The sequence below is a fragment of the Antedon bifida genome, chromosome 6 (genome assembly GCF_963402885.1).
Source record: "Antedon bifida chromosome 6, ecAntBifi1.1, whole genome shotgun sequence".
NCBI lineage: Eukaryota > Metazoa > Echinodermata > Crinoidea > Comatulida > Antedonidae > Antedon > Antedon bifida.
In genome coordinates, this window is record NC_136231.1 from 24,631,294 (window position 1) to 24,649,009 (window position 17,716).

At 34.9% G+C, this 17,716-nt stretch overlaps 2 protein-coding genes across 4 annotated transcripts; both read left to right on the forward strand.

The window, feature by feature from the left end:
* Positions 1 to 6,560: 6,560 nt before the first annotated feature.
* LOC144844215 (uncharacterized) lies at positions 6,561 to 11,484 on the forward strand. Its single transcript, XM_078700994.1, has 4 exons — positions 6,561 to 6,818; positions 8,246 to 8,718; positions 8,983 to 9,132; positions 9,540 to 11,484. Exons 1-4 carry the CDS (start codon positions 6,746 to 6,748, stop codon positions 9,648 to 9,650), a joined length of 807 nt encoding a protein of 268 aa, XP_078557120.1. The 5' UTR covers positions 6,561 to 6,745; the 3' UTR covers positions 9,651 to 11,484.
* Positions 11,485 to 11,880: 396 nt separating this feature from the next.
* Positions 11,881 to 17,441, forward strand: LOC144844203 (uncharacterized). Of its 3 annotated transcripts, none has more exons than XM_078700975.1 (5): positions 11,881 to 12,099; positions 12,729 to 14,213; positions 14,277 to 14,908; positions 15,301 to 15,456; positions 16,193 to 17,441. In XM_078700975.1, the coding sequence occupies exons 1-5, from the start codon at positions 12,006 to 12,008 to the stop codon at positions 16,298 to 16,300; spliced, it is 2,475 nt and encodes an 824-aa protein (XP_078557101.1). In that variant the 5' UTR covers positions 11,881 to 12,005; the 3' UTR covers positions 16,301 to 17,441. The 3 variants fall into 3 exon arrangements, with proteins under 3 accessions (XP_078557101.1, XP_078557100.1, XP_078557102.1); XM_078700976.1 differs by having other exon boundaries at positions 11,888 to 12,099; positions 12,729 to 13,229; positions 13,359 to 14,908; XM_078700974.1 differs by having other exon boundaries at positions 11,882 to 12,099; positions 12,729 to 14,908.
* The last annotated feature ends 275 nt before the right edge of the window (positions 17,442 to 17,716 follow it).

Below are 17,716 nucleotides of genomic sequence, written 5' to 3' on the forward strand. Positions count from 1 at the left end.
ACTTTGCATGAAATGTTACAAAATGGAGAATGTTAACAGTGGCGTCCTGGATTTCGCAAGAAGTTCTTGTTTTAGTTCTAAACAAAGTTAATGCACGAATTTCTCTTGTTCTGTTACTTTATCCTGTTTAATATGTTGAATGAACAATTTATGAAATGTTATCTCTTGGTACGGTGACCGTTTATTAGAAGGTTATAACAATGCAGTGCATGATGAACCAACGTTAATGTTGCTGTATTTGTAGGAGTTTACATAGGAAATGGAGAATAAAAGACACCACTTAGGATCACTTAAATAAACGTGACTAGAACAATCGAAATGTTAGAAATCAATTTCTTCAAAGACTCATTTTTTTGTTCCAGAAAACTAGGTTTCCTGAAGTAGGTTATGTTTACTTGCATTATGAACAAAATACGAAGACCGTAAACATACGTGTCTATATTACCGATTGATGTATAAATCATCTTAAAATGTGTTACTTACTTTAATAAGTGGTAATGAAATTTAATAGTGCGGCGGTATGTTGACAATGCGTGGCATAGACAATTAATACAGAGTTATTGGATTATTTCGCTCTATTCTAATGACTTGGTTATATCGTGAAGAATAGAGTGGTTCTATTATCCATCGGTTACTCAGTATGATAGTTTGCCTTTTCAGTGTCAAATCCAAGACTAGGTAGGAGGGATCGGTGCTTAAAATTAACTATTAGTGAAGTGCATGCTTATGGGAAGGGGAGACGACCTCGGATCTGCTTATTAAGATTTTGATTTTTAAATTATAAATATGTTGTATTATTTTCAGAATAATTACAACAGGCCTAATAGGGTTAGGGGATTTTACAATATTGGAGTGTGGGGAGGCGGGGGCGGGGCGGTTGTGTCGTATGATTCAATGCAGAACATTGGTCAGCTCAGACGCGTATAGTGTGAGAGTCGGGCTTATCTTGCTGTTCATGCTTTTACAATTGACGAAGTGAAATACTTTACCGACAAGGCAATACACAGAGGGGTGGGGGAGGGGGTCACTAAAATCCATCGTCGGAAATCGTAAGCTCCCTAATGCCGTTAAACATTGGACACTCGGTAATAAACGTTCTTGCGGCACTCAAACATAAATTAAAACGTATTGTTTATAAAATGCAGCATTTGCTTACTATAGAAATATCAACTTCTGTAAATATTGCTTATATCTCGTGTGTATCGTTTGTATGTTTAAATTATTCATGGGAAGGTGTTTACCGATTGTGTTCACATTAGTCGCTTCAATGTGTCTCTCCAACGCGTGAAATAATTCAATATCAACAAATATCCAACGACCGAGCGTCGATTCGTCTATAATTGTGCTAATTGATCGCGCGCAATATCAATTGCAACAGAATAGATATGAGCTCCGTTGGGGTTATTCATATTCGCAAATGAACGATTTTGACAGGTTATAATTCATAGCCAATATGTGGGTTTTTCAGTTGTTATAAATTATATCACACCGATCAGTCGCTTTCGGTTTATCAATGTAATTAAGCTGCTCTTAACAAACAATTTCTTAATCAAAACCATAACCATACGCTTCGAAATTGTAACCTACACTACATTCCAATAAAATGCATTTTTACCTACAACATTAATATCTTTATGAACACAAATTGAGTATACGTCAGAGCATGTGCATAATAATTACCGCAGAGAAGCGCAAACATATCTAAGACTAAGAGTCATGGTCTAAGTGTAGAGTTTTTTCAACATAAAACTGTTCGTCAATTAGCCATGCTATTATTGAAACAAGTATGTTATATTTGTTGCACTTTGGAAGACAAGTTCAATAAGACCCCAACGCTCCTCAAATACGTCTTTCTGTTTATCAGGAAGGAGATACAATAACTCCATGATGCCAAGTTGGGGAGAAGTCGGTCCTGAGTCGTCTCAAACGCTCCGTATGATACCGATCGACATACAATTTGATATTATTTATAAAACATGGTCCTGATGGTTTCAATTTTAGATTTTGAAATAAAATTCATCTAGAGGTATAAACAGTATGTTAATAAGTGTGGGATAAATTATTAATTCACAGAAAAAAAGGACTCAATAATTGTTTTGATGAATCTATGAGTCTACACTACAATTGAAAGCATTCGTTATGCTTCGATGTGTTTCCATCCCATTGCCTTATGTTTCAAAGTATATAAAAGCAGATATCACATACATCATAAATAATAAATATGTAAAATGACCAGGCATATTAACAGGAAAAAGCAATAAACCAAACGTACTATGTCGTGTATAAACAACAATTGCGTAAATAAATATGAGGGGTGAACATTCTTAAACGTAGTTTCTGCATAATGAATATGCCCAGTGGAATAATACGCAAGCTAATTGACCACTCACAATCGATGGATTATTCGAACTGTCACTTGTGATTGGTCAATTCGCTTGCGTTGTACAGCTTGCGCCCTTGCCTTGCGTCCTAGTGGGAATCAAGCTTTAGTGGCACCATGTATGTGCACCTTTTGCATGAGCAATTAATGTTGAATTTTAAATTACTGTAGCATACATTGATGTTGTGATAAAAAATATATAATTGTTTGTTTATAATAATTTGTTCTAAACCATTATTATAGACTTTAACTGCATAACAATTTTAGATCAGGGAAATTCGTCTCTAGTCCTCCGTTTGCAAGATGTCAATAAGTCAATTATGGATTGAATAAGCGTAAATAACTGCATCGATTAAGGATCTAGTAACACTGATAAAATGACCTAAGAACAAACTTGATAATTAATTTCTTGCGTTGCTGCATACAAATTAGGGCTCTTGAAGTAACAGTAAACAGGCATATACTTATTTATATAAGTTACTTATTTTACAATAATAACAATAATCAATCTTATACCGCTACAACTGCGTGCTTATAATTTACTTCATAATATACGAATTGTCTAACATTATCATTTTATAAAAAATAACCTTTATTTGACACAAAAACTGGTATTCTTACAGCAACTAGAAAAAATTTCGGCATTGAACTTAAATTTTAGATGACTGATTGGAATGTTATATTTCTGCTTTGGCTCCATCATACAGATTTAACAATAGGCATAGTAACACCTTAACACCTTATACTTTCTGCTACTATAGCCTATACTCTTCCCTCGACTCTAATAGTTACCACCACCAATCTCCGATTTATGGTTCAGGAGTAAGAACATCTCAAACTCTGTTGAAAAGTACAAGAAAAGTATGCAGTTCTTACCTTAGTTAACCAACACGGCTGAGTTTGTCTTCTTATTTCCTCAACGATGATAATATTTCCAAAAGGTGAGATCCTTCCAGCACAAAATGGCATTAAGTGAAGATGAAATACCATTAAATAGCAGCACAACACACGGTTGTTCAATTGCTCCGCCTTGTCTGCCTGCCTGCTACCTAGCCAATCTGTATGTTGTATGCACTATTGCCGATTGTGCTTCAGTAACTTCGTCTTTTGAAATTCGTGCATTAATTTTAAATATTCTACAAACAACAATCAATAGTCAATCTCCCACCTGCCTTTGACTTGAACGCTTAGCGATGTCGAAGGACAATGCTTACTATTGGTTGTCTCAATAACAATTATAAGTTGAACATGTCCGATTATTGACTAATAGTAGATCCAGTCAATAATGGCCAATACAATTTACTTTCTTCATGATAATATAAACAAATGGTTGATATTCTTATATAAATTTATTATTTACTTTATTATTCAGGAGTGTGTATCAAATTTAAATTTAAAGGTAACTTATCTCCGGCCTCATCTTTCGTTCCGTCTTATAATATATTAAGGAGGACACACAATAATGAGTAGCTTGAGGGATTAAGAAGAGTTAAACTCAAATTTCAACAAACTAAAAGTGTATATTATACGTTTTATCTCCCATCACCTCCAATTGTCTCGGCTTCTCGGTTGAAACCCGAAATGTTTACTGTTCCGGATGTTTTCTGTTGATTTCTCTTGTTGTCGTCTTTTCCCCGTTTGTTCCTTGACCCAGGAAGACTCGACTCGCGATTCTTGATAATTTCAGGATCCCACCTTCATTTTTATTCTCTTAAATTTGATTAGGTATAACTGTTATATATTTTTATTTAATTATTGTTCTAATTAAAAAGGAAGAAAAAATGTTACATTGAAGAAGAGATGCCAATGATTAATTTTATAGTATCAATCTTGAGTTCACAACATTTTTTGAAATAAATTAATTCTGAACAGAAGACAAGTATCTGAAATATTCAAATTAAATTAATGATGTCAAATATTTTATTCCTGAATCAGGTATTTGTTACACATATGTCTACCGTGTATTTTTGCATGATGATTAATGACATAACCCAATTTTGCAATATTTAGCATTTGAAAATATTATGTAATTGTGCAATTCCTAGAGTTTCAACAGTGAATATAAATAATGTTGCATGAATGACTGTGTTTGCTTAGCTTTTAACTCGAAGCGTATACATACTCCGAGGCCATTATATTTATGTTTACCACTAGCTCGATTTCACAAAGTGCAAACACAATTACTGTACTTTTCTATACATTAACGTGATTATCGTAACCAATAATACTAACTTGTTCTACTTTCTAATAAAAAGTAAGTCTCATATCCAGTAGAGTGCCGTTATATTAATGTAAAACTTTCTTTCTGTCAAATATTAAGTAATATTAAATAACATATCACATTTTAAAGGGACAATTGTTACTCCATGCCTCGAGTTATGCTGAACATTTTTTTTAAAAACATTTTGAAAATGTTGGAGAATGTATCATGTTTGTAATGCAAACATTTCTTTCTGTCAAATATTAACATATCACATTTTAAAGGGACAATTGTTACTACATGACTCGACTTATGCTGAAAATGTTTTTAAAAGACATTTTGAATATTTTGGAGAATGTATCATGTTTGTAGCGACTATCACAATGACCTGTTATCGGTTATATACTGTCAAAGATACAGTGAAAATGATAGTGGGAACCTGTTATATAGTTTGCAGTTTATGCAGTTTAGTGCGTACATTATGAATCAAAACACTAAACGTTGCCGACAATCATTGTTTATAATTCTATTCATGTATTTAATAGCAAATTTGTAAGATCTCTTTGATTTTTTTGTTTTTTTTGTTATTATAGGCCTATATTTGTATATTGTATGTATATCTAATGTAAATCAACCAACTAAATGTCATTTGTACTTAGTTGTTAAAATGACAATAAATACTATCGTATCGTATCGTATAAAAGCTCATCTTGAATTTATCAATTAATAGAATCTTGTTTGAGGCAATACAAAACCTTGTGACCTTTCACAAGACCATTACCTCTTCTACTCCATTAGATTACATGACATACGGTCAACCAAGACAGATTTAACCAGTAGTAAGTTAAGAGGACATTAAGATAGGCAATTAACATTACCACACAGCGAATTGCAATTAGCTTTAGTATGTGAATTTAGCAATTATCTGCTTTACCATGATTGCAGCCTTTGAGTAAATGTTTTAAGTAGGTATGCTTTAATCTGTTCACTCACGCACCTTGCCTTTTATGAAAATGTCATGTTGATGAAAAATATACACAAATGAAAGGGTTACAACCGGCGGGGAAAATGCCATAGGTGGCGCTAAACTAAATCATAACCACCGATATACGAACATTTATTATTACTGCAAACGAAACGAAGTTTAGAACCGATATAAGAACATTTGTTTGTCTTCGATGAACTACAAACTAAACGAAGTTTAGAACCGATATAGGAACATTTATTTGTCTTCGTAAAACTTGACAGCAATTTCGAAAAATGCATGTATAAACTGTAAAAACGAAAAAAAGTGTAAAAAACAACAAAAATGCCATAGGTGGCGCTCAACTGAATCAAACCGCCGATTAGAACATTTATTCATTTATTCGATGAACTGCAAACTAAACGAAGTTTAGAACCGATATAAGAACATGTATTTGTCTTCATAAAACTTGACAGAATTTTAGAAAAACGCATGTATAAACTTTAAAAACGAAAAAAAGTGACAAAAATGACATAGGTGGTGCTAAATTTTGAAATAAAAACTAACCGAATATAAAAGATACAAGATACTTTATTTGTCTTCGTAAAGTCCAAATACTTTTTGGTTTATTGAAAAACGACGAAAAGTGTAAAATTAATTAATTCATAACTTTATGATAACAGTGAAACAAAAATACATCTCATAGGCCAAGAAACGTTAAGAAAGTTCGATCAAACTCCATCACTACATTGTGTATAGGACATGCAAGTTAATTAATTGTACATTTCTGGAGACTTTTCAGCAAGAGAGTTTTCAGTAACATTTACATTATATATCATAATATGAACCAATCAACCAACACGGTGCTATTCCGTTCCTGTATTGCATATTGTAAACTTGTTTGTAGACGTGCCTATTGTCACATTATACATTCTAGTTTGTTCCGGTTTCATATCTTTAACGGAATTATATTAACAATACCTAAATCCATGGTTTATAGATCAATACAACACAAAACATAACTGCACCACGGATTATGAAGAAACACTATAGGAACATTGTTCCTGTCGATGTCCTTATTTACGTTGTGTAGGCCTATCTGCAATTTTTTGTAGCTGAATTAAAGACCTCCAGTTAGTTTCAACCGACTATACTGTATATCATTATATAGTATATATTAAGTAGCAGTTTATTACCGACAATGAATTTGTTTTATCTGATATTTGCTGTGGCCGTTTCGGCACAAATAGGTGTTGGACTAGGCTCACATCGAGGTAAGTCTTACGTTTTATCAAACGCACTATTAGCCCTAAAGGACTTCTTCCTTTAGGTAGGCCTAAATCTGTATAACACTAGTGGTTGATATACATTAGGATGATGATGACTGAGATAAACAAGAAGAAAAAAACACTTTAAATAAGTTAAGAGAAAAACAAAAAACTATGATGCATAACTATGGATTAATAATTGTTTATATTGTCTTATTAATGTTAAAGTATTTGACAATTAAAGTGCATGATGTTCCATAAGGTCCATATCAAATAATGTCCTGCGAAGTGAAATAGAATATATTTTTGTAAATGAGTTTTTTAACTTCGAAGACCTATATTATTATAGGAATGCAATTGACAAAAATATGAAAAGAAAGTATTACATTGTGAAGGAAGCTGGTTATTTTTTTAAAATACGTAGGCCTACTGATGAGAAAACTGTAAAAAAAAAAGAGTAAAGAAGGTATTTGTATGAGTCAGACGCACTCATTAATGATGCAGCCATATCAACCATTATGGTTGGCCTGAAAACTCTTTTCACCAACTAAAACATCAGCCGTCGGTTATGTATTGCAACTGCAAATTGTGTCCATACTTTGGCATACAGTAATTATAGGTTCGCAAGGCGTGATCTCCAAGATTGGCTTTTATACATCAATGTTAAAAAGCAGAGATTATTAGGATTGCATGCTGAAAAGGATGTTCGTTGCAATTCAATTTACATTGCGCCAAACTCCGCCATATTGTAAAAGTGCAACCTTGGTGGATTTATCAAGCTTCCCTGTTTAATATCCCTTAAAACCACTGCATGGGACGAATAACATCACGTGTTCTAATATGATAATACTAATAATAATAGATGTTACAGTTACATTATCGTAAACAGGATACTTTACATAATAGGTCTATACAACAATTTAAAAGTCTTAGCAATCCTTTGGTAGTTCTGACGGTGATTCGGCCGTAAACAGAAAAGCATTTTGGCATACATGGCGTGTCACACCTATCTATACTTGATCTGCTAGAAGCGTATGCTTTTTTCCTAGGTGGTACAGAAACTCGTATTGTTAATTCTTTTTTAAATTAGGCCTAGATGATTATGCAAATAATTACCATATAGTTTCATGTTTCGAAACAAATCACGTAAACGCTATACGTAAAAAGAAAACAATAACTAGCGGCGGATTTTTCTACATTAACGGTGGTTTCGTGTGAGAAAAGTTGGTACAAGCTATGCGTTTATAACATAAACACCTGTCAACGCTAAACATCATGCTAGACGTGTAGAACAGTGGGTAGGCCTACACGCTATGCGGTTATAATGTAACTCCGTTTTAACAATGTAGAGACTTGTAATAAGTCTATGGGGCAATAATAGGTGGTAGGTGCATCGAGATATTTCTATTTTACAGTCTGTTCTGTTCTTTTAGGCAATTATAGACCTACACAGACCCAGAGATGGTATCCTCGTACAACAGAATACGTTGTTGACGGGGTTGCTGATAATTACTGGGGAAGGGAACCATCAGTCGATTCGATGGTTGGCACTTTGGATCCGTACAGAACACAGCGAAAACAATCCTATGGTTGGTATAATCGCGTCCACAGTTACTATGGTTTTCAAACTACCGAAGAGCCAATTAAACCATATGAGAGATTTCACCCATGGAAACCTAGTTATGGCTTTGAAACTACCGAACAGCCGTTTAATCCATATGAGAGATTTTACCCATCGAAACCTAGTTATGCCGATGGCTTTGAAACTACCGAACAGCCGTTTAATCCATATGAGAGATTCCACCCATCGAAACCTAGATATGGCTTTGAAACTACCGAAGAGCCGTTTAATCTATATGATTCGAACAAGGAAGATAATGAGAATGAAAAACAAGAATATTACAAGGTATAGACCCTATACTTATCATTCTATATTGTTTGTTGGTTTTTTTTAAACACGTTCTAAAAAGGATTCTACTAATTTGTATCTCAGGGAGAATAATCAATTCCCTACCACCCCAATTTCCTTCTAGAAGGATCAGCTCTTGTGTAAGCCTAGACAGAATCCACACTAGTGCATTAATCTAAACCTCTTCTCAGCTCTTTTCTACCGTCTTTGTGCGCTTCTATAAATACCGTATATGTTTGAATTGTTTTTGTTTATTTCCAGACGATTGTATACACAGACTGGCAAACCATACATCCACAAATTAGGCCACAAGAAACTGCTATCTATTGTCTGTTATATGGCATTCCGGCAGTAGTTACACTTCTATTGTGCTATGCTGTTTACATCAACTGTTCCCGAAGAAAACAGAGGGTAACTATTACATTTGATTTGAATGGCGTTTTATTTTGTAAGATTCCAAATGTATATTATCCCTACTTGCTTATGATTGCTTGCTTGCTTTCAACCAACAAATCATGAATCGATAAATTGGTGACGTCATAAAAATTGATTAACATTTCGAGTTATTTGTCAAAATATTACAACGGTCTGTTTTAGTTAGATAATATATGCCCTTTTTTAAAAATGAAATTTCAAAGTAAAAAATTAATTGTGTTAAGTGGTAAGTCAATTGTAACAATCAGTAAAACAAACAAGAACTCAACCGATTTTGTAATCACTACAAATAGGCTAATATAGCTAAGTTAATTAAAATATCTTGCACGATGTCAAGATAATAACGAAAAAAATAATTTGTTATTGTTTATAATTTTTATTAGATTATAAACATACAGAATGGTAACAACTTGAAGGCTGAATTATACCGTGACGTCGAAGCCAAAACTTACGAAATCCAACCAATAATGGGAAAGAACGCAGTGGTGTACTAGTTTCTGAGACGAAGAAGAACCAAGAGAACATATTATTGCTGCTTTATGTCACCGATTATGTTTTTAATATGTAAGATAGATGGTGAAGGTTGGAATTCCATCGGAAACTTCATTACGCAGATTCTTTTTGTCGATTTTAAGCTCTGTCCACACTATAAAACTTTATGTGACAAACAAAATGTGATGTACCCATGGACATGATGATGACTACCATATTTGGGCACATCACATTTTTTTTCTCAAGCTAATTTTATAGTGTAGACAAAGCTTAATATTCAGTGCAAAAAACGATTCAAATTTTGCTATTCATCCATTCATACTCAGATGTTTGCTTCTTATTACTATACCGTACTATTTGAATTTAAGCAATATAGAACTCTAAAACAATATCTTATTTAAGAGTAATTTGTGTTTGTATAAACAGAATCTTTTCAAGAGAGATAACGCACCCCTTCTTTTACAGTTTGTCGTACAAATTTGTCATACTCGGATATTTTCTTTTGATTACGGTACTATTAGGCCTACTGTCTGAACTTAAGCAATATAGAACTCTAAAACAATATCTTACTAAGATTAATTTATGTTTGTATAAACAGAATCTTTTAAAGAGAGATATGCACTCCTTCTTTTACAATTTGTCATACTCAGATGTTTGCTTCTTATTGCAGTATTATACTGTTTGAATTTAAGCAATGTAGAACTCTAAAACAATATCTTACTATGTAAGAGTAATTTGTGTTTGTATATACAGAATCTTTTCAAGAGAGATAATGCACCTTTTCGTTTGAATGTGTCGTTGAAATGCGTAGCTGGCCTCATTTTGTTTTATGAAAGAGTTGGAGTGGCGGTTCGTCCTGAAATGTTCTGGACAATCTTGCGCATGTGCAAACATATACGATTTTATATAATCTCATAGAGCCAATAGGAGCGAATGAATATGAGCTACATTACTACATAATACATTCTATTTTCTTTTCTTTTTTATTGTAGGCCTAGTTTGTAAAACATATATACGGTAGGCCTACTAACTGATTTTAAATAAAATGTCATATTTTTCATAAATGCAAACCTAGCCTAACTGTATGCCTAAATGTGTTGATTACTTGATAACAAATTATATCACCATTATAATTATCACCGCGTAAATTAGGGGGTGTTCCCAAGTACGGCTTAAGGCTGGCGTGAGAACTAGGCAGTGGCGTTGTCTACGCAACTCACGCTACGTCCCTGGCGTTATTAACGACAGCTACATACCCTATCTAACGCTACGGATTTAACTCCAGCGACGCTTTAATAGTTTTGACCATATTTCAAGATATTTACCGATTACTGCATGTTTCTTAATGTAAGCAGGCCCTATTGTAAATTGCTGATATAAAACAAGCTATTCAGCTGCTCTTCGATCTGAAAGCGCATTTAAATTATACAATACTTTAATTTACTACTATACCAAAAGTCACTCTGCTTTAAATAATGGCTAAGAGCGTGACGAAAAGTGGAAAAAACTCAGAAGAAAATTAGAAATAAAGCGCTGATAATAATTAAGATGGCCGTATTTCAAGAAATTATAAAAAAAAATATATGGCCATCACGACAGTGTAACATCTAAAACGCCGTTCCACAACCTAGTTTTTTCTTATTTAAGAGTGAATTATAATATCTCTATGCATTAATGCACTAACGATTGCAAACACAGACGCCTAATAATAGACGGAATAATATGTTTAATATGGCTATGCTTATGCTTATAAAAAATGTTTTTGTAACAAATGTCTTTGTCCATATTTCATATTACCACGATGGAGATGATAAATAAATAATTTAATACAAGAAATATTCAATCATTTGTGTTGTTAATTGGCCTATAGTGTACCTATATGTTATTATTATGGATCATTTATACGCTCCCATGTAACATTTCGAATCCCCGCTATACAGTGTACCAAAATGATAGACTTTGCCACTTATATTATGCGAAGTAAGAAATATGAACTTATTATTATTTTTAACAATCCAGATTATGGGTAACCACTCATCCATGCGCACGCATCATTGTGTTTTGAAATGAGGGCGTACGGTAACGATCTAGATTAATCTGAGTAACTAACACGTCACAGAATCAGACAATAAAATACATTTTGCATAACAATACCTTCTACGTGTAGATTATTACAGTTCAATGTATTTAGTAACGCAATTGAAATGTAAATAGGTACAATCGTTAGTGTTGCTGCATGTTGACGTTATATGGGCGTAAGGTTTAGTAACCTTTGAATTAGAGGCCTATTGATATAGGCAAACACTATTAATTGTTGTTAATATTCGTGTATATTATACGAAGTGTAGATTAGTACCATGAAGTCAGTCCAAGTTACGTTTATTGTTGCGGTTTTAACCCAAATTGTATTTGGTGTTCCACTGTTGCATCGTGTGAATAGACAGATTGAAGGTAAGGTTTCCCCTACATGTTAGTGTTACATCATGGGTGGAGGGAGGGGATTCAGTCACTAACGTAAAAGACATATCGTCGTTTGAAATAAAACGACATTATAACTAAAATTCGGCAAATACAGTAGGCCCTAAGTCACAGCAAAATCTTTATTTTGTATGAATTGTATAGTCAGTCATGCGAGAAAAAAAACGATGGCAGCTTTATTTTTGTCGCTTTAAGTCGTCTATTCATTTAGATTATACATGTACATGGTGAACAGAATTACCGTCCCTCCAGTCCCATCATCGTTATGGTGTACCGTACCCCAAATACGATAACAATTCTCATTCTTAAGCTTGCCCACCTAAACTGGAACAAATATGGACGTAATATACAGTAGTAGGCCTACATACGTGTCTTCTATACATAATATATAGTGCAATCTGTTGTATTCTAAGACTAATTCAACGGATTTTAATGCAAATGTATAAATACTGACGTAGCATAGGCTTATACTTATTTTAAAATGTTTCACTTTGGAGCCCTTGATACCTTGCCCACCTTTCCTGGTAGTGGTTTCCGTTCATGTTATGAACGATTGATTGTTTTTAAATATTCATTTCAAATTGTAACTTCTTTTACTTTAGATGGTGGGCTTAATCAGCCGATAGGCTTAGAAGATGCAGGAAATGCAATACCAGCAGAACAAAATGAGCTAACCAATAGAGAAAATGAGGATAATCCTCCGAATGCAAACGATCTGCCGTTGCCTCCAGTGAATCCTGAAGTACCCGTTGCTCCTAACAATTCTCCGGACAATATGGCGCCTAGCTATGAAAAACCTGTTATGCCAGAAGCCGAACAAAGAGAAAACACATACGAAAATGTAGAAAACCCTCAAGTAGACAATAAGGAAATAGTTGCCAACGATGGCACAGAAGTGCTGCATGGCGTTGACAATTCTCCGTATAGAAAGTATGATATGGCTCCTGGTTATGAAAGAAACCCAGTCACTGAATCCCCTCAACTTCCTGTCGAGGCAGGGGCACCGGGTCAATACGCACTTCCTCAAAACCCAGCATCACCTCAAATTCCTGTCGAGGCAGGGTCACCAGATCAGTATGCACCTCCTCAAAACCCAGTATCACCTCCTCAACTTCCTGTCGAGGCAGGGTCACCAGATCAGTATGCACCTCCTCAAAACCCAGTATCACCTCAACTTCCTGTCGAAGCAGGGTCACCAGATCAGTATGTCCCTCCTCAAATCCCAGAATCACCTCATCTTCCTGTCGAGGCAGGGTCACCAGATCAGTACGCACCTCCTCAAAACCCAGAATCACCTCAAGTTCCTGTCGAGGGAGGGTCACCAGATCAGTATGCACCTCCTCAATATCCAGAATCCCCTCAACTTCCTGTCGAGACAGGGTCACCAGATCAGTACGCACCTCCTCAATACCCAGAATCACCTCAACTTCCTGTCGAGACAGGGTCACCAGATCAGTACGCACCTCCTCAATACCCAGAATCACCTCAACTTCCTGTTGAGACAGGGTCACCAGATCAGTACGCACCACCTCAAAACCAATCACCTCAACTTCCTGTAGAGACAGGGTCACCAGATCAGTACGCACTTCCTCAATACCCAGAATCACCTCAACTTCCTGTCGAGACAGGGTCACCAGATCAGTACGCACCTCCTCAAAACCCAGAATCACCTCAAGTTCCTGTCGAGGGAGGGTCACCAGATCAGTATGCACCTCCTCAATATCCAGAATCCCCTCAACTTCCTGTCGAGACAGGGTCACCAGATCAGTACGCACCTCCTCAATACCCAGAATCACCTCAACTTCCTGTTGAGACAGGGTCACCAGATCAGTACGCACCACCTCAAAACCAATCACCTCAACTTCCTGTAGAGACAGGGTCACCAGATCAGTACGCACTTCCTCAATACCCAGAATCACCTCAACTTCCTGTCGAGACAGGGTCACCAGATCAGTACGCACCTCTTCAAAACCCAGAATCACCTCAACTTCCTGTCGAGGCCGGGTCACCAGATCAATACGCACCTCCTCAAAACCCGGAATACCCTCAACTACCTGTCGAGACAGGGTCACCAGATCAGTACGCACCTCCTCAAAACCCAGAATCATCTCAACTTCTTGTCGAGACAGGGTCACAAAATCAGTACGCACCTCCTCAAAACCCAGAATCCCCTCAACTTCCTGTCGAGGCAGGGTCACCAGATCAGTACGCACCTCCTCAAAACCCAGAATCACCTCAACTTCCTGTCGAGGCAGGGTCACCAGATCAATACGCACCTCCTCAAAACCCAGAATCTCCTCAACTTCCTGTCGAGACAGGGTTGTCCCCAAATCAATATGCTCCAAATGCACCGCCCACAGGTGCACCAGTAGTAAATACTACCGAAATTGTTAATGTTTCAACCCGAACTGAAACTCCAGACTACTATGGCTGGCCAGATAGTTATAATCCTCCAAATAACGACCTGTATCCAGAAGAAAATGTCGATGATTGGCACGATCAATACTATTCGTATGACGAAGACGATTCCAATTCTATTTCTTTCAATAATCCTGAGGGCTGGAAACAAGAAGGCCAGGATGACCAACAACCACCTGAAGGGTCATTCGATACATTTGACTGGTTAAGTGATAGCAAAGACGAAGAACCATTTGATCCTTACGAGAGCATTGATGATGAAAGTTACGAAAACTTGCTGAAACAAGAGATAGAAGAATTTGGAAATATTGGCAGCAGCAGCTTCTATGAAACAAAGCAAGAGTCTCCTTCTGATCGGCTACAGGTAAAATAGAGAACATTCCTTTTTCTTCATGGACGACAATTGTATGTTTTTAACACACAATATAACCACACAATATTATAAAGGTCTCCATATAAAATAAAACATTTACTCTTTTTTTAAATAATACTAATTTTAGATCATTTCCAATTCTACGCAAGAAAACTTTAGTTATATAAATTATACATTTGCAAATCTGAAAATTGCAGTTAAGTCCAATTTGTTCCTACCCTCTCTCCCTACTGAATTACAATGCAGTTAGGACATATAAGCCTAGGTTCAGTTAATTTGACATTTTGTTACCCTCCCTAGACTGATGGACATTGATTTAGACCCATACTCATTATTTAGACCTCATCCTAACGCTAAGTGTCTATTTTTTTTTTTCCTTACAGCCACAGAACGTATACACACAATGGCATGAGTTAAATAGCTCACAAGCCACAATAAATCCACAAGCAGCTAACAATATCTTGCTATATTGTATTCCGGCCATACTATTTACACTTATTTTGTATATTGGTTATACGAATTATGTCCGAAAACCTAAGGTAAATTTTCAGATTTTTTTCAATGTAGGCCAAGTTACATAATTAATATAAAGAATTTGTGTTGGAATTGTCATTGGACAATGGGTAAATAATAGCTAAGCCTGTACCCGCTCTTGACGTCATGAGTTCTAAAATGTTTGTCTTGATTCAATGTACAACTTATTTGTTTTTATTTTTTTTTATCTTATATTTTGTGTCCCTGTGTTTTTACATACACTCTGTAATGTCATTTAATTTAAAAATCGCACCCAAAGGCTGAATTCTATAGAATTGATAAAGTACATTACATATTTGAAACCACTGACTTGTTAGCAAAATGGTAATTAACGGTATCAAAAAATCTGTTTTTTAGTTTTAAAATCGTGTGAACGCAAGTAGTAATTCTTTGATCATGACCATTAATCGCCACGTTCTGCAATGTGTCAAGAATGCACATACAATGGAATGCCTTGTTGCAATGACTTTATATATATTTTTTCTTTTTTTTTTGTACTATGAGTAGTTCTTAGATTAAGATTTTTTATTGCTATGGATATATTATGTCATCATGATATTCCAAAATATAAAGATGAATGAAAAATAATAAAAGCGATGTTTGTATCTTGTGACATTACCGAATGGAAATTATGTTTCCACTGATCAATGAATGAATAGAAAAAGCGTCACTACCCAGTGTATTTAAAAGTCTCCTCCAGTAATAACTTATTAACCAGTAACAATTAATTTATTTATTTAGATTGTAGGCGTACCAAGTGGTAACAACTGGAGAGCAGATTACCGTGATATTGAAGCCAAAAGTAAAGAAATTGAACCAATGTTGAGGAAAGCGCATGAAGTCTATTAGTTTGATATCTGTGGAGTAACCAAAAACGATTTGTGCCAGCATTTGGTAAAGAAATAAGGAACTCTTAAGTAGACATGTGTTTTGATTTCTTTTTATCAAATGTGTATATTTATATTTAGGCCTACGGAAAAGTTTAATTATTCAGTCCACCCAATACAGATCTATCTAATTACACTTCCTGTTACAACTGTTATTTAATTACTACTGTGGGATAGCTTTGCGTCAGGGCGTTGAGAATCGGTCAGATATTTGCCCTACTCTGACGAAAATGCTGTAGGCCTACTATTATACGTGTGACACGTAACACGACGAGGAGTAACTAACTGGTATACTGTAGTATTTTGGGCGATTTTGTATTTATTGTACATGGTTGTTTTTTTATTTATTATTATTTTATCTTTAGTTAATATTTATAATTTATTTTAATTTTTAGATATATTTATCATTATGATCTTGATCATGTAAAACGTAACGCATGGTGTTTTCATAGTAGCTCATTTTGTTTGGGGACATTTATTTGACTGGTGTAAAATTGGGTGCGAGTCATTGGCCGTCTATTAATTAATGCCAATATGTACTATGAGTATTGGGTATCCGTAATATACATATACAACAGTGGTAGAAACTAACTAAGTTAACGTTTATTCGTTTTGATAAACCGTAAAGTATGTCTAGGCGTATAAAATGTTGGTATAAAAACACACTCCTGCCTGGTTTAGGATAACAATATAGGCTAACATGAGTTTTTAGTCGTCATTCATGGCTTTCCTTTTTTTATAGGGATCCTTAATTTTTTTTTAAATAAACTATTTCTATCAATGATTTATACTCTGAATTTCATTTATATAGAGATGCCCTAGTTTTTCAATGGGCTCAACATAATTTGCCTTTCAGAATTTGATTACTTGTATTAATTGTATACTTGACTTGACTTTATTGTCTTTCTATGGGTTATTTAGTAGTTATGCAAGTTTACCAGGGTAGTGTACAATATTTGATAGGCTTTAATGGCCGTTTACTTACTTTTTTAGGTTGACATGTTAAGAACATTTTGCAATTTATTGAGCAATAACATTGTTTTACATCTTTGTATACCAAATCTTTAATTCTAGTCTATTTTTAATAAATTTAATCAATATGATTTGTTGTTAATTACTTTCTATCATGGTGGCGCTCAACGTAATGATGTGGTGTACACGCGGCTTGTAAATGTAAAAAATCTACATAGGCAGAGTGGTAAACCATTCGGAATCTAATATCTCGTCATCTATTTTTTTCTCTGGTGTGGTCTATGCCTGAAAAGAAAACATATAATGTCAAGAATGTGTGTTTTTTACATATAGCCCTCAATCAAATCAAGTAATTGTCCGAATGAAAGTAACTTTTGGAATCTGACATTATTTGTGTGAATGGTAA

Coding starts and splice junctions, on each gene's coding strand:
- LOC144844215 (XM_078700994.1), top strand. CDS start 6,746: ATGAATTTGTTTTATCTGATATTTGCTGTGGCCGTTTCGGCACAAATA. Junction 6,819..8,245: donor TGGACTAGGCTCACATCGAG/GTAAGTCTTACG, acceptor CTGTTCTTTTAG/GCAATTATAGACCTACACAG. Junction 8,719..8,982: donor AAAAACAAGAATATTACAAG/GTATAGACCCTA, acceptor GTTTATTTCCAG/ACGATTGTATACACAGACTG.
- LOC144844203 (XM_078700974.1), top strand. CDS start 12,006: ATGAAGTCAGTCCAAGTTACGTTTATTGTTGCGGTTTTAACCCAAATT. Junction 14,909..15,300: donor CTCCTTCTGATCGGCTACAG/GTAAAATAGAGA, acceptor TTTTCCTTACAG/CCACAGAACGTATACACACA. Junction 15,457..16,192: donor ATTATGTCCGAAAACCTAAG/GTAAATTTTCAG, acceptor TTATTTATTTAG/ATTGTAGGCGTACCAAGTGG.